The following is a 24,827-nucleotide window of genomic DNA, read 5'->3' as shown; positions in this document are numbered from 1 at the left end:
TTGTTGGTTCACGCGTTTATTCTGGACAGTCTATGGTTGGTTCATTGTACTTTCCATAGGCGTAATTTGAGGGTGAGACAGGTGGGATATGTCCCCACCACTTTTTGTCGATTGTGTCCTGACCACTTATTGGAAGAAATAAAAAAAAAAAATGTGGAAGGTGTGCAGAGGGCCATTAACATTTGCCGCGCGTCTACATTTATAATAAATAAATCTGATGATCTCTAATTTACAGACCCCCTGTCATTTTTTATTTTTTTGTGGATATATTTTCTGTTTAACATCAACTTACTTCAGATAGATTACAGCCAAAAAGCTACTTTTAGCTGTTTAGTTTAGTTTATTTATTTACAGGGACAATGCATATTAATAAACAGGGTGAGAAACATTCGAACAGATATTCGAACACTGTAGTCCANTTTGTCGATTGTGTCCTGACCACTTATTGGAAGAAATAAAAAATAAAAATGTGGAAGGTGTGCAGAGGGCCATTAACATTTGCCGCGCGTCTACATTTATAATAAATAAATCTGATGATCTCTAATTTACAGACCCCCTGTCATTTTTTATTTTTTTGTGGATATATTTTCTGTTTAACATCAACTTACTTCAGATAGATTACAGCCAAAAAGCTACTTTTAGCTGTTTAGTTTAGTTTATTTATTTACAGGGACAATGCATATTAATAAACAGGGTGAGAAACATTCGAACTGATATTCGAACACTGTAGTCCATTTTTAGCCTGAAAATGACTAAAGGTAATCCACTAAAGGTAAATTTAGTACATTATGCAGACAGTGAAAAACACATGGACTACAAGCCACAAAATACGTTTTAAAATCGCATCAGGGTCTTTTAAATATGTTTTTGCATTATTATGATTATTTATCATTTTGCATTATTATTATTAGCATATACTGTCTTTAACATTGCTATAAAAACAAGTGTTTTATTCCATTCCTATACTTCAATGTCATGTTTTTTCATGTACTGTAATGACTTAGCACTATATTCACAATGTTTAGACTGAAGAAGACTGTAAAAGTTATCAGAGGTGGACAGTACTTAAGTATTTTTACTTTTACTCAAGTACATTTTTAAATAACTTAACTATAAAGAGTGTTTACTTTGGAAAACTTACTTAAACATCAGAAGTAAAAGTACTAGATTTGAGCTTGTACTTAATTATTAAAAGGTAAAAAAACTATATTTATTCATAAAATGTAGTGGAGTAAAAAGTATGATATGTGCTTTATAATGAAGTGAAGTTACATTTTCCCAATATAAAAGCACTCTCATAAAGTACAGTTATTTAAAAATATACTTAAGAGTAAGAATACTTAAATAATGTTCACCTTTTCACTAGTGTTTATAGAAGACATGTCAACAATTTAGGCCTAAACAGCACCTCATACTGTATAAAAGTGCTTTACTAATAAAACTGATTTGAACAGTGTGTACCTGTGTGTATTTCTAAGAATGTAAACAGGTAAACATGAATGGTCACGGGCAGCAGTAGGTGCGTCACGGCTATGCCTGTAGAGAGAAGCAGTGTGCTCAGGCAGCGTTAAGCCTCTTTACTGCCACTTGGATGGAGACAGACCCAACATGCGCGTATACACGCACGAGCAGGTTAATCGTTCTGTGCCTGCGGTGCACGCGGCTGACCTTTCTGTCTGAGATTTGAGAAATGAGGCTGGGCTGGGAAATATTATACTGTTGTGCAATCACACGCACGCTTAAGTACACAAAGACCCACACAGCAAATACAGTATGGTTTACCCACAGCCCCAGAGGGAATTTGGGTTTTGATTTTGGGTACAAATCTGTGGAAGTGCGTGAAATGCATTTGAATAATGTGTTAAAAAGAACTGAGAATTATCAAACTAACATATTTAAAAAACGAAAATATATGAAATAAGGAATTACATGAATTATATGCCATTCCAATTCTCTGTTTAGCATGTAAACATAATAAAACACTGAAATGCAGAAGATAATTGGTTAAAAAATAATGAGTTAAATAATAACTGCTTTGGTATTATAATGGAGTTTGTTCTGCATCTCTCTCATTCTCATTCTGTCGCTTCGTGGGACATCTGATCTTGTTTCCGCTAATGATGTGTAAAACATACAGATCTAGATAAAACGCAAATTGAATGTGTGTTTATGCAGTTGTAATCGGAGAGGGCTCAGATCACAGTTCTGCAATGCGTAACCAAATCCCTCTCTCGTCTCGCATCAAGAACCTACACAGAATGTAGGTCAGACACACACTGTTGTGTGAGTCGTCGCTGATCATACAGAGTATTAATGCTCTCAACTGACCTGGTCTCAAACCAGGCAAAAAACCGTAAGCTAAAAACAAGGGACAAACTACGGGTGGCAATGAGGTCCAAAAGAGAGATGCAGTGACTGCAGTAGACAGATGTGCTGACCCACATTGAGTGATTACATAAAACAAAAACAAATCCAAACAAAAACACAGACACAAAGACTTTCATCTGCTTTCGTCTGCAATTCTATCAGTGTAGAACAGCTTGTCAACAAAGTATGCGTGGATGTGAAACACTTACAGTATCGAGCGCTATTCGTTTCTGCACTTTAAAATGTTTTTTGGGTTCCAGTCTGTAAATGTGCTTGTCGGTGATGAGCAGAGCTCTGTCCTTTGTGCTATTGAACCAGTTGAGCTGGAGAGGGGAGAGATTAGAAGAGAGAGAGGGAAAAACATGACAGAATAAATAAACAAGGTAAACAAGACACCAATAGATAGAACGACAATGCAATTTAGGGTTTAATGAAATTCACATGCAATCTTTGCATTGTGCAACACTTGCTGTGCTGTTGCTCCTGCTTTTAAAAACCGGCTGGCGGTGTGAAGGGAAGATAAACTGGACCAGCGGCAGCAACATGTATATGAGCGTTTAATGCTCTTTGCTTAAGGCAGTCGAACCCTCTGCTGCGCTTGTGATCTCCACGCTGGCTCCAGTCACAAAAGCTCATGTGCAAGAATTTGTGTGTAAGAGGATGAGAAGGAGATTGAGACTGAGAGTTTGGTATGAGAGCGATATTGTGCGAGCGAGCGGGTGCAAGAGACAGAGAAATATCTACTGTATTCGTTCATATTTTACTCATAAATACTCTTGATTATCCAGTAGCTCAGACATGACGTATTTTTGTAGGCTAACCTGGAAGTAAGCGCAGTGCTGGTTCCTCGACCGAAAGCCTATGCATTTTTCCCAGACTTTTGGAAGATCGCAAAAAATAAGCTCTGCGTCATGATCCTGTGCTTCTTGTGGTTGTTTTTCTAAGTTGGAGTGACAGGATCACGAGAGTCCCATGTCTTGTGCTTGTGTATGGAAGCACATAGCCATTGTTTGTTTTTTGTGCCATGTGCTCTCCTGTCTTGCGTCTTAGCCCCGCCCCCTTGTTACCATATTCATTATCCCGTTATCAGTTCACGCCCTTCACCTGTTGCCCTCGTTATGCCTCTTTTGTTCCTCTACCATTTAATGCCCTTGTGTTTGCTGTCCTGTGTTGAGCTGTCTGCATTTGTGTTCTGTTTCATGCATATCTTGACACACTGCGATTAACAAAGTTAATTTATGATGTTTACATCGCTGGATATCATCAACGTCACCACCAACAAGCCTCTGACAACTCTTTCAAACTTTATTAAAAATGTGTTCCCTGGTAAGTAATTACTCCGTGAATGAATCCGCATCTATGTTTTAAGAGATTTGTGCCCATGTTTCATTATTTGTGAGCTTTATATGCGGAAGGAAGTAGTCGCTTTTAGCAAAGTCATGCAACGGCCGTTTTTAAGACACGATAAGGCTTAAAAAAATTCAAGCGGGTTATAATTGGTGTGTTTTATGTCATAGAATAAAACGTTAAAATATTTAGAGGTTTTGTTTACCACAGACCTTATTTCGGGGCATTTACCAAAAACACATAAAAAAAAACCCATAGACTTTCGAGCGATGGAACCAGAAATCCTAAAATGCTAACTCGCTTCCGGGGTTTGCATACAAAAATAAGTCATGTCTGCGGCTCCCTCTGGAATACTTGATTCTGATTGGTCGGTTGCAACATCGTGAGGTATGTAACAACAGCTAAAACTGATAACCGACCACTCATCTGATACTGCGAGTCATTAAGTTATAAGTTTAATATATCAACCCGCCTCTCTGTTTCTTTTCTCATACTAACATGAATTTGTTACAAATTACAATTACAAATATTTTCTTATGTGGTGACCTTGACATGAGGTGGAGGAATCCTACTGTAAATAACACTGTCACTGTTTCAGGGTCCAACCGCTCTTTCAGATGCCAAGGCAAAACAACCAAAAATGCTAATATACACTCATGGTTTGCTATTAAAATACAAAAAAATCGTAATGGAATCCGAGATTTCCAGCTGTTCATTTTTAAAATTTATTAAAGTATTGATGTCTGAGATTCCGTGAGACTGTATAAACGTTTCATGTAAATGTGTGATAGGAATAAAAAGTGCTCATAAATGATTAAATAGAACCCTCACTTGAAACCAATGGAGGCTTGGACCCGGAAACAGTATTCCTTACTTCATGACTTAACAAGCGGATTCTGCTAAAACAATAGGATGGAAAAATGTGGAATATTTTATTAGTTCTTATACAAACCTTCCATGCCAAAACATATTTAAGCCAAGATATAAAGGTCAAACAAGCAAGATGCAATTTGGTTTATTAATTTGTGAATATAATCTCATATGTGTTATATGTGTCATATAAATATGTAATTTATTTGTATGTATATTATTTGTAAGGTCAAAATGACTCACAGTTCCTGTATAACCCTGTGATATTACTTTTAGGCGGTTGTTATATGAGAATCAAGTTTTCCTGCGTCGTTCTGTTAGATATTTACAAGTTTGATGTAAAATGCAAATGTTCTTCATATTTTATACACTATTCTAACGTGTAAATGCTGTATTTCTGTGAAGCTGCTTTGTAACAATGCACATTGTGAAAAGTGCTACATGTATACAACTTTGGATTACATTTACATTCATGCATTTGGCAGACGCTTTTATCCAAACCGACTTACATTGCATTGCATTACACTTTTTTCTGACTATGTGCAATCCCCTGGGATCGAACCCATGACCTTGGAATTGCTATGGTGCCATGCTCTAAACACTGAGCCACAGGAACGATTTTGGATAAAGCAAACAGGCAACAACACATAAACTGCATAATTCTCACAGAGTTGTAATTACTTTGGGAAAACAAATGCAGTAAATAAAGAAGAAATGAAGTTGAAAAAAGCACCACAGCCTACCATCCTGACAAAACATGAGAAGAGGACATGGCCGTACTGGTCTTTGTTCTTCAGCTCTTTCGTGATGCGCACAAAGTTGGAGCTTGTCAGCATCGAGTCTTTCGCCTGGGGTCAAAAAAACACATTTCTTAATTCGTAACATACAAAACTGAGAAGCTTATTATCACAAGCACACTTTTATCGTTTCCATGATAATAGTTCAAATCAGACCGTGACGGATTCGACAACACCGTCATGGTCATCAACAGCCCACTCTACCAATGCGTCAAACAGACGCGACACCTTATCTGCGACACCAGATTGTCAACTGTGCTATATGAATAATCTTTTGACTCACATAGATGATCTGACAGTTTCAAAGGGTTTTGAAAGCTCATCTGTCAAATCTGATGTAAACTGTGACGACAGGACAGACCAACGTGCATGTTGTGGAGTTATTAAATGTGTGTTATGAAGTACAGAAGTCACAGCGGGTCTCGTGCGGCCAAGAGACTTCTGCCAGGAAAAAAGCACTTATTCCGTTCTTTATAGCTTTCTTAGAAAACGGTATAGAGGTCAACGCCCAAACAGTCTCTCCTCAACAAAAGGAGAAAACATTTCACACCACTGAAGCGTGAATTAGCTGGAGCCACAGGGCACTTGAATTTCATTCAAGAATGTTTTCTTTGCGTTGGTGTCCTTGAGCAAGGCTGGTAACGTCAATGGCTTTGGTATTGGTAACAAATCAATCAAGTGAAAAACAGCATATACTGTAACGCAAGAAGGCGGCGACACATTTGTACTCTGACTTCCCAAATTTCAAATGAAGTTTTTTTGTTTGCTGAAAAGACCCTCACAGATTGTCACTAGTCTTGTTGGGTTTTGGATGCTGGTTACCAGTTCCCATCAGTCTTCTCAATTATTTACTGAAAAACAGTTGAAACCAGCCTAAGTTGGTTGGGTGGTTTTAGTTGGTATCCCAGGTTAAGCTGGTGAAGGAGGCTGGTTTTAGCTGAACAAGCAGGTTATAGCTGACTGTTTTTCTATTTTCTCTGTATTAAAATTGCAGTCTTGAGGACAAACAGTCTTCATTCTGTGCTGATAAAGGCATTGCTTAAAAATTCTGCAGTTCACTGTAGCACACTAAAATGCAATACAAGGCCATATCCTATTAAAACGTCAGAGTATTCCTGGAGTGATAAACCACTGAGCTTATGGCATTATTACCGTTTAAACTTTAATAAGCTTAAAGGAGCCGTATGTAACATTGACACCTAGCGGTTGAGCTTGGTATCGCATTACAAATTAAAAATATTGGGGAGGGGTTTCCCCTGCCAAACCTCCTCCTCAGACTCAACACTCATAGGAGTTGCCAGACACTTACAGGAGTGTAATGGAAAGCTTCAACTCTTACACTAAGTTTATCTGATCATTTATACGTTTGCATTGGTTCTGTTGTTTGCGAATATAACTCAATAAGCAGCTTGTTTTAGAGGTTACATCCTCCGGAGGTTGCATTTATGGGCCATATTGCTGTCTCTTTTGAATAACCGTAATAAAATTATTACTCATCGTAAGTTGTGAAATAATATAGTAATTCTTTCTAAATTTGCAGCGTAATATTACCAGAAAGGGTGGAATCTGCTCTGACCCAGATCGTTTGTATGCTGCAATATGCTGTGATTCACGAGTTCGCCTTGCAGCTAATGAACTGGGACGGATAGTATGCGTGTTTGGCGTGCTGTCCTGGGGCGAGGGCTCCGAGTTCGGTAATCTGGGTCATACGGTGCCGAGGTAAAAACAAGCTAATGGTGTGAAGTCGGGGTGGAGGAGGGATGTTGTGAAACGTCCGAGAGAATGGAGGTGAGGTGGCTTGACTACTTATAGGCTATTAGGATGATTGCTGTGATTGTTTATCGAAAGCCAGCCGAGTTAATTATCTGCACGTGCTCCTCCCGAACCTTGTTAATAAAACATAATTTCTCGCCAACTGGCAACCAAGCTGTCGAAATACACTAGTGGGTAAATCGTCAGTGGGCGGGGTCACACAGACCAAAACAAAAACAGACATTCCGGCACGGAACGCACATTTCAGAGTGGATTAACTGGCTATAGTATTGTTTTTTGGACAGACCAATATATGAACTTAGCATGTTTCCTAAATGTCTACGAACATATTAAGTTATTGTTCTGATTTAATACAGTAAAATTATTACATACAGCTCCTTTAATGTATGAATCCTACACAATATGCAAAGCCAAGGTGTTTTGACACTAATTTAGGCTCCACAAATTGCTCCCCAGCTAATATTATCATTATGAGCTAATACATAAATATATAAAGTAAACACAAGCATAGACTTACATTAGCCAGGTAGTCTCTCTCCCAGGCCCGACTGTAGCCCCAGTCCACTCTCTCACCGCACAGAGCGGCCAGAGCAGCTACTTTCGCTCTCACCTCAGCCATATCTGACGGGGGGATGTTTTTAATGAGCTGTCGTGCCCACCATCTGAATGAGAGAGAAAGAGTAAGTGGAAAGATCCATAAAATATCTGAAGGTGAATGGCATGACGACGTACCGACGGTAGAGGTGTTGCGTGATACTGTGGAACTGCGCGAGGGTGGCGGGGGATGCCGGCCACTCAACACTCTTCCCATAGTCTGCCATGTTTCGAACATTGGCGAACCGTCTCTCCACCTCCCAGAAGTGAGCCTTCACCTTATAGCATTTATAATACGTCATTATAGTATAGATGGCTCTGATCTTTCTACAGCGCATGCGTGCTAACGCTCCCCTCCATACCTGCAGAAAGAGAGAAATACAGAAAAAAGTCAAGATGGAACTGGATAAGGTATTCTTGCAACACCAAGGTTGTTGGTTAGTTGTATCCAAAATTGTTAGACAGTATTGCGTGTTTCCTTCATATACAGTAAAGGCAATCCCAGAATGCATTGCAACAAAGTTCATTTCACATAATACTATTGGCTGATAGAAATGCATATTTTTGCATTTCTGAGTTTTGACTAAGTCGTCCTTTAGTTTAGGTCTGGCAACATTAAGTGGGACAGAACTAAAATCAGGGCAGTTCACACTGCCTGATAAATACAGTAACTGTGAACGCACCACAAAAATAATCCACCAATCACAATCATTATCACAATTACTGTTATTAGAGTTATTAGAGTCACATCAGCCTACACATCAAATGAAAGAGTGAGAAAACCTAGAAAGCATATTTGCATCCACACTCTTAAAAAAGGTGCTTCAAAAGGTTCTTCGATGCCATAGAAGAACCTTTTGGTTCCATAAAGAACCTTTAACATCTGAAGAACCTTTCTGTCACAAAAGGTTCTTTGTGGCGAAAAAAGGTTCTTCTGTTTATAAAAAGTAAGAAAGAGGTGGTTCTTTAAAGAACGTTTGACTGAATGGTTCTTTGTGGAACCAAAAATGGTTCTTCTATGGCGTCGCTGTGAAGAACCTTTAAAGCACCTTTAGTTTTAAGAGTGCAGGTACAGTATATAAGAATCTCAAAGCAGATTTATATCAATACAGTTTCTTGCAAAAATCTATTTACATCTGTACAATTAAATATAATTCATAATACGCATAAATGTAAAATCTATATTTATACTCAGCAAGATTAAAAGCTCAGTTTGTATGAGGTCGTAAACACAGATGGGACCTGATCTCTAGGTGTTCGAAACCTACTCTGCTGTCATGTCACGTCTGAACACACATTAAAATGTAAAAAAGTCAGGGAATGATCAAGTATGACAGCTAGAGAGAGCAAATAAAACATGGAAATGAAAAGGGAAGATGATCGAGACAGAGGTCGAGAGCAGTAGAGGTACAGCGCCTGACTCAAGGAAAACAATAAACAACGCAGATAGAGACCTGAAACGGCCCAGGGAACTGACAGAGCGAGAAAGAGAGAGAGAGAGAGAGAGAGAAAGAGAGAGAGAGAGCAGGGAGAATAGAGCATTTGTCACCTTCTGTAAGAACAGCACTAGTATGGGGATGAGCGCAGCTCTCTCTTGCTCCAGGGTGAAGAGTGTGCGAGGGGTTCTCACGAATAGCTTAGTGAGACCATACGCTACATCGTCCTCAAAGCCATGCTGGTTCACAATGGCCTCAACGGCCTCCTGGTCAGTGCTCATCAAGTGATTGGGCCACGTGTACTCGCAGGTCATCTTATATCTGAACACAGAGAAGACAGACTCTACCAGTGTTTCCCATTCATTGACGAAACTATGGCGGCCCGCCATAGACTATTTTGTTCCGCCACAGTCTTAAAACGAGCCAAATTGTTTTTCTTACAACAACATAACTATTTGTAACGTTGAATTCTGCACCGCTGTTTCGTTGTTGTGCCATTGTTCACGGCTAAAAATTGAAATTGCCACGTGTCTCCACACAAAACGCAACATAAACCCGCAAGACGTGGTACTGTCACGACTCCGTCCAGAGAGCATGAAAACTCGTAACAGGAAGGACAGAGTCCTGACAGTTAGTTCACCCAAAAATTTTAATTCTTTCATCATTTTCTCACCCTCATGTCATTCCAAACCTATGTGACATTATTTTTAATGCAGAACACAAAAGAACTTTCAGTAACCAAACAACACCAAAACAACAAAGACATTTCTCAAGCAAAACCAATTTCTCAAAATATCTTTTTGTGTGTTCCATAGAAGAGTCAAATACAAGTTGTAAACGGCATGAGGGTGAATTAATGACAGCATATTTATTTTGGGGTAAACTTTAAGTAAAACTACACCCTTAAAATAGATGTGTTCATTTTAACACATTGTTTTGTGTTATTTATTTAAAACATTGTGCTACTTTCAACACACATCATGTTGATTTGTAAAACAAGTTGTTATGTTGAAAGTAACACAAAACTTGTTGTCCCAAGTAACAACCTCACAAACCTTGGCAAATCCAGCGACTTGCTCCTACTTTTAATTGCTTATTGTGAAAACAGTGTCACACCTGGTTATTTCAGCCAGCTTCTGCCATTATTGTTTGCAATGTGCATCAGATTGTTCTTGAATGACCCGTGGATGTGCCGAATGAGGCTGAGACTTTATTTGTAGGTATGATTGATCTCTTACCTCTGCAGGAAGCGTGCATATGGCTGTCTGTATGCGAATCCGGCCCGACGGACGCGGACGTTCTCCAGCAGGCCTAGGTACGCCACTTGGTGTTGACAGCGTGCATCATCGAACAGCAAGGGGGACTTCACCTCATTTGGCTTTATGCAGCGCACATAGTAAGGCTCCTGTGATACCAATTTCAGCTCATTTAATTTAAAGAAATGCCTCAATTCAAATATTTATCAAGGTCTCAAAGGTGCATTATTGTAATGTTACATTGCCGTTGCTTTTGGAATCAGCTCTGTGGCCAATTAAATCTAAATCTAAGAGATGTAATAGACAATATAAAAGTATGGCATGTTGTTACTGTTGAAAATTGTAAAAAATAGTAAAGAACACCAATTGCAGAATCATTATGCAAAAACCCTGCTTACATTTCACTGCATCCACCAAGTCATCCATCTCATCTGTCTGTCTACATTCTTTTCTTTCTCTAACGTTCATTCTCTCCATACTGATTCTGAATATTTCTTATATCATTTAAACAAGTAGTGGAGTAAACAGATTTAATCGTTTTTGTCAAGTAACCCAACAACTTGCTTTAAGTGATAATATTAGGTAGGATTCAACACTAAATAAACTAAATTAGTTTAAAAACAGATAAAAACAATTGATTAATATGAATATACTTACAATGTTTGATAAATGTTATTACTTGTTAATAATCTGATTAATTATCCAACTATACGAATAAAACTGGTACCGAGTTATGTCTAAAAAATTTTTGTTTTTTTTGTTCCCACAGGACCAGAGGGAGAGCAGGCAGTCCTTTACTGTGACCTAAAAAAAACAGAAGCTGTCCCGAATACTGTCCCACTTTGCCACACAAACACACGTGTACACACGCACATGTGCAGCCTGGTAGAAACAGAAACGTTCATGCATATAGCAGGTCATCCAAAAATAACACCACCAAATGCCCCATTCATTTTTTTAGTATAGGGGAAGAGAGATGTCGGAGGAATGGAGAGATGTTGTCAAAGGAGAGGAGAGTAAAAGGCTTTCAGAAGTCTGCTGTGTGACACTACTTGCCCTGCACTAAAGTGGGATTTGGCAGGTGCTGTAACAGCTGTAACAGCTGTAACTTTGCTGTAACAGCTTTACCAAATACAGAGTCTCCATTAGAGAAATGACATTTTTCATTCAAGAGATTACCTGAGCTATTCTGAGAACCCCCTATTTCATCTTTTCACAGAAAGAGTATTAAAGGGGTGATTCTTCAGAGTAAGCCTATTAAATTAATAATTCATATATCATACGTTTTTGCAGACATACAGTAAAACACCAAAGATCACCGTCTACATATCAATTCGATTTTAAAACCTGATGTACAAATTACTGTTACTATTATTTCAACCAAAATGCGAGCACCTGACAAATAAATGCATAAAAAATGTAAACATTTTTGAAGAGGATTGAGACAAATCAATACATGAAACAGATGGAATCCACAACAGTGATCGCTAAAAGTATTTGTGCGCTTAAGCCACTTAAAGGGACAGTTCACTCAAAAATACAAATTCTGTCATCATTTATTCACCCTCGAGTTGTTCCAAATCTGAATAAATGTCTTTGTTCTAATGAACACCGAGAAAGATATTTGGAAGAATGCTTGTAACCAAACAGTTCTTGGCAACCATTGACTAGCATAGTAGGAAGAATTTCAATGGTAGTCAAAAGTGCCACAAAACTGTTTGCTTTCCAACATTCTTCAAAATATATTCTTTTGTGTTCACCACAACAAAGAAATTCATACAGATTTGGAACAACTTGAGGGAGAGTAAATGAAGACAGAATTTTCATTTTTTTGAACTGAACTATTTTAACACTGTGTCTACACCAGATGCAAGCACTGTTGTGTGCGTCACATCCAGTGTGAAGTGAAGTGACCTATTTGTCAAGTATGGTGACCCATACCCGAAATGTGACCTCTGCATTTAACCCATCCAGAGAGTAGTGAACACACGCACAGAGAGTAGTGAACACACGTACACCCGGAGCAGTGGACTGCATCATTGCTTGTTTTGTGTAAAGTATATTCTTTGTGGCCACTGTTAGGACTGTTGTTTCTTACCTTACAGGCCAGTTTGTCCACTAGGGCAATAATAGAGTTTTTAAAGAGCGTAGCCGCAGTTAAAGGTCGTTTGGTCACCTCTGTAATACTCATTTTTCCATCAGGCCACATTTCCTTGAGAACGGGGTCGGAACTGCAAGACAGGTTTAGAGAGAAAGGTGACATAAACTCACAAAAAAGAAAAAGAAAGAAGATGATAGATAATCGTAATCTTTTGAGATAAAAAAGTTAAAGGGATAGTTCACCCAAAAATGAAATTACTCACTCTCTAGTTGTTCCAAACCTGTATAAATGTCTTTGTTTGGTTGAACACAGACAAAAATATTTGGAAGAACGCATATAACCAGACAGTTCATGGACCCCATTGACTACCATAGTAGGAAAAATTACAATAGAAGTTAAAAGTGCCCCAGAACTGTTTGCTGTCCTACAATCTTTAAAATATATTATTTTCTGTTTAACAGAAGAAAAATAAAAAAATAAAAAATTTTTACTATCACTAGAGTCAACAGGGTCCAAGAACTGTTTGGTTATAAGCATTCCTCCAAATATATTTTTATGTGTTTATCAGAACAAAGACATTTATACAGGTTTGGAACAACTTGAAGGTGAGTAAATGATGACAGATTTGTTATTTTTGGGTGAACTGTCCCTTTAAATGATATGAAAACACTGATTTCCAAGGGGGAAATACTGCACAAAATTGCAGAAGCTTTGTTTTCACACCAGATTCACAGAAGGAATTATGCAAATCCGGTAGTTCAGAGTACCAGATTGTGGAAGATGCAGCAGGCTACCGTAATCTAATGTGGTTTGTTGAAACTGTACAGCATCGCCCCAACAGCACAATTCACATATCTTAAAAATCGGGTAACATGCTATTTCATGCATTCTGACTTCTTTACACTGTTATACGTTCTGGCTTCTCATTCTTAACATGGTCAACTTGTTAAAAATGTATGAAGCAGTATTGGACGTATGATGTAGTATTTCTGTGCTTGATACACTCCCCAGCACTCCAACCCCCCCCCAAAAAAAATTCTTAGCTTCATATACTGTGATAGGCTGACTGAGACCAGTTGTACTGCACCTATGCATTGTTGTTGTTTTGTTGCACAAATTGCTTCTGCTGTTTTTCCTCTACTTTGTACGTCACTTTGGATAAAAGCGTCTGCTAAATGACTAAATGTAAATGTAACTTGTTTGAGAAAGTTTTTTATAAGTCTGGATCCATGTTTCGTAACTGGGATCCTATTCCTTTTATTGGGCAACTCTCACGGAAAAGCACGCCCATGGAAACGGTGAAAGAAAAAGGCCGCCCATGCGTCATAGGAAGACGAGTGATAGGAAGACCCGCTTATCAATATTGGCTGCGCTGCGTAAAAATTGGCTGAGCTGAGGGCCTGCAGCTCCAGCACGTTATTCTTGAGATAGTGAGAGAAGTTATGTGTTTGTTTGTTCATTGCATTTCAGTGATGGATGTTATATAAACGGTGGATATAACGCTGGATTTGGAGATCGTTTGAAACTGATAGATGGCGCGGTCACAGTGCTAAAAGATGCCGGACATGATCTGTGCGCAGTTAGTCAAACTAAGTCATACGTCTGTGTTTTGTTGGCAATCGGCATAAACGTGCATAATGTAAAAAACGCGAAGGGATTAATGCGATGATGTTTTGTGTGCTCGTGCTGTAGTTCCATCCCACTGCCTGCCTCCAGCAGCTCGTCTTTTTCCAGAAATAATCGTACAGCTGTATCTCTTTTTTATAATTTGATCAAACTAAATACTCTTCGAAGATACGATGTATGTAATAGTACTGTATAGGTACTCAAGATTAATATGAGATTGGCCTAAACTGCGTGTGTTACCCGATCTTTAAAAAAGCTATCTGGCTCTTTAAAATGCAGAAAGTGTGCAAGTCTACAACACACATCTGGATATACAGCCTGCTATAACACCTCCTTTAAATAAAATCCTGTTAACTGCCTGCATTTTACAAATGGCAGAAAATAGGGCTGAGCTAGTCAGACTAAATCTATAACAAAGCCTAATTTACATAGATAAGAGGCATTTTTGTGCTGAAAATAGCATTGACAGAATGAAAATATTATTTCAGCGGATTGTAGAAATAGGGTGTGAGTTGCAGGTTTTGTGCTGACATTTATTAAAAGTGAGCTGTGAAAACAGCTTGTTCTGTTGGATAAATTAGCCCTTGTATTTTAAGAAACAGAGAGGGTGGATAATTGCAAATAAAATGATGTCAAATTGCATGTTTACGACCCAGAAGTGTGGTGTATAAAACTCCTGCTTCAGTGAGTTATTTATAACATGTAACAAATATATGAAGGCTCTTCATATGAGAAAGAGAAAAGCCTTGAAGCCAATACCTGTTATACATCAGTCGCTTGAAATCCTGGAAAAGTGGGTCCTTGTTCTTATCAAGAAAACCTTCAACTGAATATCTGAGAATGAGGAAGTGAAAACAGAAAAATCAGCACAAATCTTGATTCAAATCGTGAAATTAAATTAATTTAGCGGTTTGAACAGTCCTTCACTCATGACTCAGTTCACACAGGTACAGATGATTCACACAAGCTGATAAACAACACCTGGACCATTTTCATAACAGCATTACACAAACAAAATGTTTCAATGGCCAGATAGAATTAATGTCATTACCTAATAAACTGGCCTTTTGCCATTTTAATTTACTACCATATTCATATACTGTACACTTGTAGGTGTTTATTGGGAAGTCTTGCCTGGTCCAAAATGGCTGTTATTGACACAATGACATTTTCTAACATTGGTTCCAGGTAAACAAATGTACAGAGGAAACTATTTATTATGCATACACTTCAAAGGTTCAAAGGATGCCTTTGACTGAATGGTTCTTTGTGGAACCTAAAATGGTTCTTCTATGGCATTGCTGTGTGTAGGAACATGAAAAAGTGAAGAATTAGCATTATTCATTGTGATTTGTTGATTATGCAAAGCAAGAAAAGCTTGAGAGGAAGAAGTGTGTTTTAGCCGGGTACTAAACCAGAGTCTGTTTAGCCCTGTGGATGGGATTAACAAGCGCAGATGTGCATTCACTCAAGTAGAAACAACACTGCATGCAAAATACATGCAAGCGTGCATTTCATCGCTCGCCTGCCCGTATGGCTATTGAAGAATGATAGGCTATCACCAGGGTAAAAGAAGGGCCCGTGGCCTTTCTGAACAGCCCGGCCAAAATCCAGCTAAAACAACGGGCCTGAGGGTTTTTGAGGGAAACGCTTTATTCATTTGATATGAAATTTCAAATTTCAGTGTTGACATGAAAACTAATTTGATTGTGGTTTAAAACACAGACAAACAGGAAACGCTGGTGAATTTTTAACACCTGTAGGGTGAGATATAATGCTAATTATAAAGTGCAAAATGATTATGTGACAAATGCAAGATTAGTAATTAGAAAGGCTGTGTTGACAAGAATAGCTCACTACTATTCTTGACAAGAATAGCTAACAAGCCCCCTTGTTTCCTTATTCATTATTCCATCATTATTTCACACCCTACAACGGTCTCTCTCTTTACCTCCTTAGTTGCTTCCCTATTTAAAGCCCTTGTGTCTGCTGTCTTGTGCTGGACCGTTCTCACCCTTGTCTTGGTTTCCCTCTGCGTTGTTAAGTCTCGTCTGTCTTAAGTTAAGTTTTTATTGACGTTTAGTTTTGTTATCTTGTTCATGTTTTCCCCCTCGAGGGATTTTGAGTTCTGTCCTATTTATGTCTCAATAAAGTATCTGTGTTAAGAGCTGTCTGCACTTGGGTTCTGTTTCATGTAAATCATGACAGTAAATAATAGTGAATGAAACACTAGAAATTATGCTATGATAAACATTTTAAACAAAAGTATTTCACTGTCTTCATAAACATGTGCATAGTAAATGTAATGAGATCATGTGATAATAATAGGCATAGCATCTTCCTGTATAAATCCATCTCAAAATGTATTTCTATATGCAACTTTACAGTTTAGATGCATTTTAGAACAAACAGTCGAGATGTACAAAAATAACTTTCACATGAAAATGTGTGGCATTACTCCAATTTCTTTTAAAAATGTTTGTATACATAACATTTGTTTATGTTGTTGCTGAAACCGTTTTTATGTCTTAAAAATGGGTCACATACTACATACTAAGCTGGTCATATGCAATTGTAAAAATGGCACAGAAAATAAGTTAAGGGATGACACAAAACAAAATTTTAAGATTTTACTTGTTGTTTGATATTTATTTTGTTGTATACGTAATGCAGCATCATTTAGCCATTTTAAGTACTTTGGAAATAACAAAAAAAAGAGTGATATGCTATTTTGAATGTAACCTGAGACATAAAAATGATGTTGAAATAAACCAGCCAAAAGAAAGTCGGGGGGGGGTTAAAGACAGAGTGAAATAGGTCATGATTTGATGGGGTCTGATGAAGGTTGGTCAGCATGTATATTTAGCGAGGCCCCCCTCCATCACTGACACAGTTGAGCCTGAGGGATGTCTCAGATTTTATTTTGTGAGTGTCAGTGAGGCTTGACATCCCAGTTCTGACACTCTTCCTCCCTTAGGGAACTTCCTGTAATGTGTGTGTGTGTGTGTGTGTGTGTGTGTGGGAAGGGTAAACCCTACGGTATGGGGACAAAATGTCCCCACAAAGATGGCAATATCCAAAATCCTTGTCCTTGTGGGGACATTTTTTTTGTCCCCATGAGGAAACAAGCTTATAAATCATACAGAATTAACTTTTTTGAAAATCTAAAAGAGCAGACAGTTGTGTGTGACTTTTAGGGTTAGGGGGTTAGGGGTAGGGAATATGATATACAGTTTGTACAGTATAAAAACCATTGCGTCTATGGAATGCTCCCATAAAACATGGCCCAACATGCGTGTGCGTGCGTACGTGCGTGTGTGTGTGTGTGTGTTTGTGAGAGAGAGAGAGAGAGAGAGAGAGAGAGAGAGAGAGAGAGAGAGGAGAGAGACAGCAAGAAACCCAGACATTCATTTCAGAGATCTGTATTGCAAAAGCATTCTCCGACAGATTCAATATAATTGTCACAGAATGTGTGTGTGTGTTTAACCGCAAGGCTGGCCTATCATAAAATGCCACTCAGTGCTAAGGATTGAATTCTCTGTATTCTTGACCTAATTTTCGAATATGTGGCTCGTGGCTGCCAACACAGGTCATCCTGTCTCTCAGATCAGACTGCAATAAAATGCAGAGTTTACAAATTGCCCTTGCTTTCTCTTACCGCGTTCACTTAGTGCTCATTCAGAGTCAAACACAAAAAATCTGAGAACAGGTACACATGAAATGTTATTGCAGAATTACACAATGAAACTTTATTTCGAGACAGTTTAACTTAAATCTGTGGCTTGCGCAGACACTCATTAAGGAGCGAAAAGGAAGTCATCTATTTTCAGAGGCTTCCAGCAGCTTCTCTCTCCTCCTCTTTCCTCAATGAGAAAAGGTCTTGCTATTTTCTAAATGAGGACACAGCCTTTGCTGAGTTATCAAAAAATGCAAACTTTGGCAACAGTAGCAACTTTCTATATTTAAAATAGTTATTTTCTTCTTTTTTTATGTTTTTTTTTTAGAACTTTTCCTTCAGACAGTTATTGAAGACAACATGAATTAAAAATCGTATGCTTTATAAATGAACTAAACTTACTCAGGGTCCCTCCGTACATTTGCGCTCACGTTCTGGGGGGCTACCCCTTCATGCGGGGGTGGGCTGTCAAGTTCAGCCCCTCCGCCCTGCTTCAAGGTCCCCTCAAATGCCTGGGCCCATGAACACTGTCATCTTTTCCCTGTCTACAGGTATTATGGTGCATTCACATCAAGATGGCAACTCAAAATTTACTATAAAAACTAATTTAAAAAAATCTGACGAATGCAAGGCCGCATGGGTACGGATAAATAATATCAACCAAATACCTGTTGAATATTCTACTTTAAACACACTGAAAAATCTTAAAAGTATGTTAAAAATAAAAAAATAACTTTTATTCTGAGTAGTTAAGAAGTTGTAACCCGTTACGCATAAAAGTAATCTAACAAAATATGGAAATATGGAGAATTCAGATCATACTTTAACAATGAGGTCTTTGGTCTTTTTAAAACATGTTTTTTTTAAATGGCACTAAAACAGACTCCCTCTTGTACCACTGTACCACTGTACCGAACAACCTGATCTCACAGGAATTAATAACTTTTTCACGAGGTGGCTTATTCATATGAATTCGTACATTGTGAATCGAACAAAAGCGTACGATTACTAGAAAAAGCAATACTGAAGCGCCACCCCTAACCTTAACGTCACTGGCGCAAAAGCAAATCGTACTAAAATGTACGAATGAGATCGTACGAATTCATACGAATTAGCCAACATTAGCCACATTGTAAAATAATTCAGTTTTTGCTGTGAGACTGTGTTGGTACCGAGTCGACCCATTTTCACCACAGCTGTAGGGAAATGAAGCGTCTGCTCAAACCATCAGTCTGTTCACCTGCTTTATCTGAGTCATGTGATGAAGGACTTTTTGTTGCACAGAAAATGTGACACTAAAATGTTTTTTGAACACTCACGTAACATCTCCCGCGTAGTGTCGTATACGAAAGTCTCGGTTGAACTCCATGGTCTTGTCAGGGGGTAAGAGCTGAAACAAAAGGGCAGAACGAGCTTCAGCGGTCGTTTCTTTATCAACAGATGTAATACATGTAAAGTGAAAGAATACTGCACCCTTCTGACCCCGCAGTGGTCTGGTTAAATAAGGGTACAGTTTTGTTCCATCATTTATATGAAAAGTCAAATGATTTGATCAGGGAAATACTGATGAAGGTAAGAACATATGGCGTGTGTGCTTACCTTCCGGGAGGTGTAGTGAGGGTGCTGGCCCAGCTTTTTGTTCATGCTGTCCAGGCAGACGGTATCTGTGACTTTGCCCACCGTGAGACAGGCCTCATCCAGGATGGAGATGATGCCTTTATGAGACTGCTCCACCAAGTCCACTATGATCTGATTGTTGAAGTATTCAATCTAAAAAAGAAACAGTGCTTGGATTACGAAAAACTAAGGTTCAATACGCCTTATATTTGAGGTGTGTGTGTTAACACACATGTTGCCATGTGATGCCCTCTCTCTGGTACTCATCCTGCTCCTGTCGTAGGATGAGTTCAATGAAGAGCTGTTGTAGCTTCTCGTTGCAGTAGTTAATGCAAAACTATTCAAAGCTGCGATGGCAACATATTAGAAAGACAAATCAACTACTAAAACCGCTAACAAAATAAAGGAGTTAGGTCTTACGTTTTTGAGCATTTCAATGCAAAGCAATAACAATAACTACACAATGCCATGAATGACACTGACCTGTTGTTATAGAATATCTCAAAGCCATAGATGTCCAGAACACCTATAACAGTGTTTTTACCATGTAGGGCAGGATTGTAATCCTTCACTTCAATCACAGCATTGATACGACCCACTATCCACCCAAATAATCTTTCATACAAAGCCTGAAAACAAAAGGCAACCATATGCTTTTATCCCTTCCTGTAATAAAAGTATTAAAAGATGGAGATGTCACACAAATAAGGTTTTTCTACTTCTTCAAAGGCATAATACCTTGGCGAAAGCATCTTTTCCAAAGCTAGCTTGCTGCTCATTGTGTCCCTTCTCGATCACCTCACCACCCCCAGTAGCCACCGTGCGGTACAGCAGAGCTTTTCTAGCATTCTCGGCCTCCGTGGACGTCAGCTTGGAAATATGTTTCACTGTGTCCTCTCCATCAAGCGTTGCATGTTCACCATCACTAGTAAACTGAAGGTTACCCTAAAACAGGTTTTACAGCAAAAACCACCGATTTACTACTTTATCAAATTAGAAACTACAGACAGAGACACATTGGAAAACTGTGTCCACGTGTGTGTACAGACTAACCAGGTGTAGGATGGTCCCAAGTATCTTGTAGATGGAGCTGATCTCATCTGCAGTAAAACCAATCACTTTCAGGGCTGCCAACACGGCTTTGTGACATAAGGAGTCGTTATTGGATGCCTGTGACAACAATATAAAAAACAAAAAGTGAACAACATAGAGAGAGTAACGAAAGACAGACCACAAAAAAATAAAGAAGTTGTTTGTTTGTAAATGTATCGAATGCTTCGTAGGGACATACGAGTGTGACAGTAGCTCCTTGACTGGTGTAGGCATATTCAGCAGGATCTCTCTGCAGATACAGGGACTTCAGCAAATCATCAGACCCTCCTCGTAACAACTATATAAAAACAACACAAAAAAACTCAGATCTTTATGTCTGTTAAACACAGAGTTTTTGGAAGACATGAATTAATACCATAGTCCCATAGGAAAACCATCCAAAGATCTCACCTGATAATATGAGTGAAAGTTCCTCTCTCCCTCCTGCTGTTGAACAACTCTTGACTGAGAAAGACGGGACATTTATTTAGTTAATGTTACAATTTCCTTTTTTTATTTTACACATCTTTTGAACTCTATTGCTTCCTGTTGTGTCTTTAAAATATCAACGCCTCAATGTCTAAAATGAGGGTCAACATGTGTGTTTGTTTTCAGCATGATTTTACATTTACAGTGGTAAAAATAAAAAAATTATAATAATGTCATAATAATTAAAATAGTGTAAGCAGTGGTGGAAATGGCAGAAATTCACAGGGGGACTCTTTTATTTATATTTGTAACCAAAGACACAGAAAAACACCACTCTTTTTAGATGAAATGTGCACTGCGTTGGGAGGCCATTTTAATAAATAAATCATTTGTTTATTGTTGATAGTTATTCAAATATGAAGTAAATTTACAAAGGAATAATGATTTTTATGTTTAAAAATAACAATTAATAGATCAAAAACAGCATATTTAGGAATTACAGTCTTACATCAGGTTAATGTAGCCCTATGACATGTTTAGATGTGATACTGCTTTACTCACCTTCTCCAGCAGGTAGTTGTTGATGTGGCCTCCTGTAGGGTCGCCGTTAAAGTTAAAGTTGATGTCCATGTATTTGCCGAAGCGGCTGGAGTTATCATTACGGTTGGTCTTTGCGTTTCCAAAGGCCTCTAACACACAGTTGGACTTGAGGAGCACGTTCTTTACACTGTTGAAATGAGTGAAAAATAATGCATGCATGAACAAACAAACCGGTGTATTTGCAAAAAGCATGTCCAAATCTTAGCATCCCACAGACCTGCATTTATTAGTCAATCTAAAGCGGTATTATACTGCCTCCTAACGACAGTCAACGGTTGTTTTTATGCGTTTGCATGAATAGAAATTCCTCTCATTGGGGCAGAAAGAGATATTTGCCTCTTATTGAATGCATCCTCAGATACATTTAATAGTACAAAACAAAACATCATATCACATAACTGAAAGCGGGTAATAAAACATCAACATCAACATAAAACATATTTATATAACTAATAGCCTATCATTGCCAGTCAACGCATTGATCTTTGGACTTACTATTTAATATGATATACAAAACAATAAAATGTGGATTGGTATGTAATACAAGCAGATTCGCATCATTAGACATTAAAGTCCAGAGCTGGCAATGACCCCAAGAAACTGACCTCTCGACCTCTGCCCTCTGACTGGGGTTAGTGATAGCTGCAATGTATTGCATGATGAACTTGCTTGCCTCAGTCTTTCCAGCTCCACTCTCACCTTAAACACAATAAATAGGATGTAAACCAATGAATCATGATCCTTTACTCTCAAACATTAAAACTACGTTGCATTAAACATCATAACACATTTGCTTTGGTTCATCAATCAGTTGACAAGATAACTATGCAAAATTGATCCCAAAGCATAATGTAGCTGTTTATCACAATAGTGGTATTAATAGAAAGAAGAAGAAAGAAGACAAGACTAAAAGCAGCTATATAAGACTTTTAGAAGGCTAATCATGGCAGTGAGTGTGTGTAGCTTCTCTACCTGAAATGACGATGCATGTGTCCTTGGCTCGTCTCTTCATGGCTTTGTAAGCGGCATCTGCGACCGCGTACAGGTGAGGTGGATTCTCATACAGCTCTCTGCCCCTGTAATCCTCAATGACCTCCTTCCCATAGATATCCAGCTGTTTGTATGGATTTACTGACACCACCACTTCTCCAATGAAAGTGTAGATGCGGCCCTTCTCAAACCTGAAAACAACAAACAATGAACTGATTCTGAACTGTGGCATTCTAAGAAGGCAGAAACAGCTGAGAACAACAAATATTGTCTTCATCATTTGTAATGGATGTATTGAGTTTTAATGGTGCGTATGAGATTTAATAATCATTAAACGTGTTACCTCTATAAATGTATATAGTGTGTAACTACAGATAAGCTCCTGTATACAAAGTAAATAAAACAGAATTCAGACACTTACCATATAGGAAAGCAATATCATCACAGACTTAAACCTTAAAATTATGATTTGTATTTGTTAAGAGCAATGTGCCAATGGTCTGACATGTAAATTTCGAATATGGTTAAAAAGAGTCACCACGACTGTAGCTGTAAAAAAGCCTGAACCATGTTTGTTTTTTAAATGCTTTGTACCGATAAATCGTAAAACAGCTGGTTAACAACGAGCCTAGGATTTTCAGCAGTAATTCACTATTAACAAAAATCTGTAGTTTTATTTAAGAGTTTACCTTTTAAGTTGTAGAAATATTTTACTGTGTAAGCTCATATGTGTGTGTCCACATTAGCATAACATCACAAAGCCACATCCCCTTTTAACTTCAGTGTGCTTTTACATTCTCATGAAATCAAATTTCCATGGAGACATTTATAAATTCAGACGAGAGGAAACATTAATGTGCAATAACTTGATTACGGTGTGTACCACAATATGGTTGTCAATGTCATATACGCCCATATTTAACAGGAAGTGATATGAGGCTTGGAAGTGAGAACAGGAAGTCAATGGGCCTCAAAATGACTCACGTTTTGAACAAGAAATATAAAGTATAATTTGGTTAACCAAGTGTAATTGCTAAAAGGCTATCCTTTGATAGCGTACAACTTAAATACACAGGCGTCTGTCTGTGAAATTTGGCATGTAAGGTACAGTGTGATATCTTTACATACGTAAGCACATCTATAAGTCTTAGACCTAGACTTAACAATGAATGGGAAATGTAAACAATTAATAAACATTCACTTTTTAAAATGAAATAAAATGTTTAAATTAATTTACAAGTCACTTTGCCGAATGATTATGTGATGCAGTCACATGAGGCTTTGTCACACCTCAGCTGATAAAAGCATGACAAGGAATTATAAAAATCTGAATGCTTTTCCCTGATGTTTTAGAGGTGTAGGAATATGATACTTTCGGTTTCCTGCATATGTGTTTTATTACACACACACACAAAAGCAAAAAGGTCATCTGATTCAACCCGGCATAACCAGTGACATCACAGAAGGTGGATATGGGGCAAATGCTGCATGTTAAAGGAAAGAAGAACTGGAAACTTTTGATTTCATCATCAAAGCTGCTACAGTTCAACTGGCATAATCAGCTCTTATAAGACAAAAAATGTTTTTGCATAAAACCAATTCAATAGCTTTAAGTGGGGAAATCAAAAGTGATGTAACTAAAATTTCCCTCCTTTCATCTACTCTATGATCTGTCATTTCTTATCATTATAGGCTATTTTTTCAACAAAGAGAGAGTGGCCAAAAGTTAAACAAAAATGACAACATTTTTTTTGTAAACCTATTTAATAGTAATGTTCTACAGATAAAAATCTCTGTACCACAACTTTAGTGTATACGGTTCATTCTTACCTCAACTTCAAATTCTCCATAAACTGCTCCATAGTCACTTCATCTAGAAGTACAAAGTCTGACTTCCCAAACTCCAAGCCCTCCAGCTCCGCCATCCCTGCAGGCGTCTATCCAAAGGACGATTGGATGGAGAGTACAAAGAAAGGTGACAAGAGAGACAGCAGTAGCTGTTGTCCTCTCAAAGCCGGTAGAGAAGACAAATGTGGAGTGGGTGTGGTCTAAGTCTTGATCTTGCCTTATCTGAGTCTGTGCTAAATGAAGTCAGCGACGACTGCGGTCTGCAGGCTCCAGCATGTCATCCTGTTCAAGAGAACGTCAGCGTATACATGTGTGTATTTCTGTACACGTTTGGGAGAATGCAATGGGGAACTTACTATTTTTAAGTGTAAGACTTTTTTTACATTTTTATGATATACTGAGAGCAGC

At 38.2% G+C, this 24,827-nt stretch overlaps 1 protein-coding gene across 1 annotated transcript in view; it reads right to left on the bottom strand.

Annotated features, from left to right (window-relative positions):
* myo1g (myosin IG) overlaps window positions 1-24,615 on the bottom strand; it is a 44,452-nt gene extending 19,837 nt beyond the window's left edge. The window contains 20 exon segments of the mRNA XM_057355404.1: window positions 2,577-2,690; window positions 5,328-5,432; window positions 7,672-7,816; window positions 7,887-8,110; window positions 9,298-9,505; window positions 10,423-10,589; window positions 12,539-12,671; window positions 14,927-15,001; window positions 19,163-19,233; window positions 19,443-19,613; window positions 19,693-19,807; window positions 19,944-20,089; window positions 20,199-20,405; window positions 20,514-20,630; window positions 20,752-20,850; window positions 20,964-21,017; window positions 21,543-21,708; window positions 22,187-22,280; window positions 22,554-22,762; window positions 24,402-24,615. Of these exon segments, the coding sequence (XP_057211387.1) occupies window positions 2,577-2,690; window positions 5,328-5,432; window positions 7,672-7,816; window positions 7,887-8,110; window positions 9,298-9,505; window positions 10,423-10,589; window positions 12,539-12,671; window positions 14,927-15,001; window positions 19,163-19,233; window positions 19,443-19,613; window positions 19,693-19,807; window positions 19,944-20,089; window positions 20,199-20,405; window positions 20,514-20,630; window positions 20,752-20,850; window positions 20,964-21,017; window positions 21,543-21,708; window positions 22,187-22,280; window positions 22,554-22,762; window positions 24,402-24,496 (2,715 nt within the window). The 5' untranslated portion in view covers window positions 24,497-24,615.
* Between the last annotated feature and the right edge of the window lie 212 nt (window positions 24,616-24,827).

The sequence above is a fragment of the Triplophysa rosa genome, linkage group LG16, assembly GCF_024868665.1.
Source record: "Triplophysa rosa linkage group LG16, Trosa_1v2, whole genome shotgun sequence".
Classification (NCBI taxonomy): Eukaryota; Metazoa; Chordata; class Actinopteri; order Cypriniformes; family Nemacheilidae; genus Triplophysa; species Triplophysa rosa.
The sequence above is the reverse complement of the archived record's forward strand: the minus strand, read 5'-3'. Positions and strand labels throughout refer to the sequence as shown.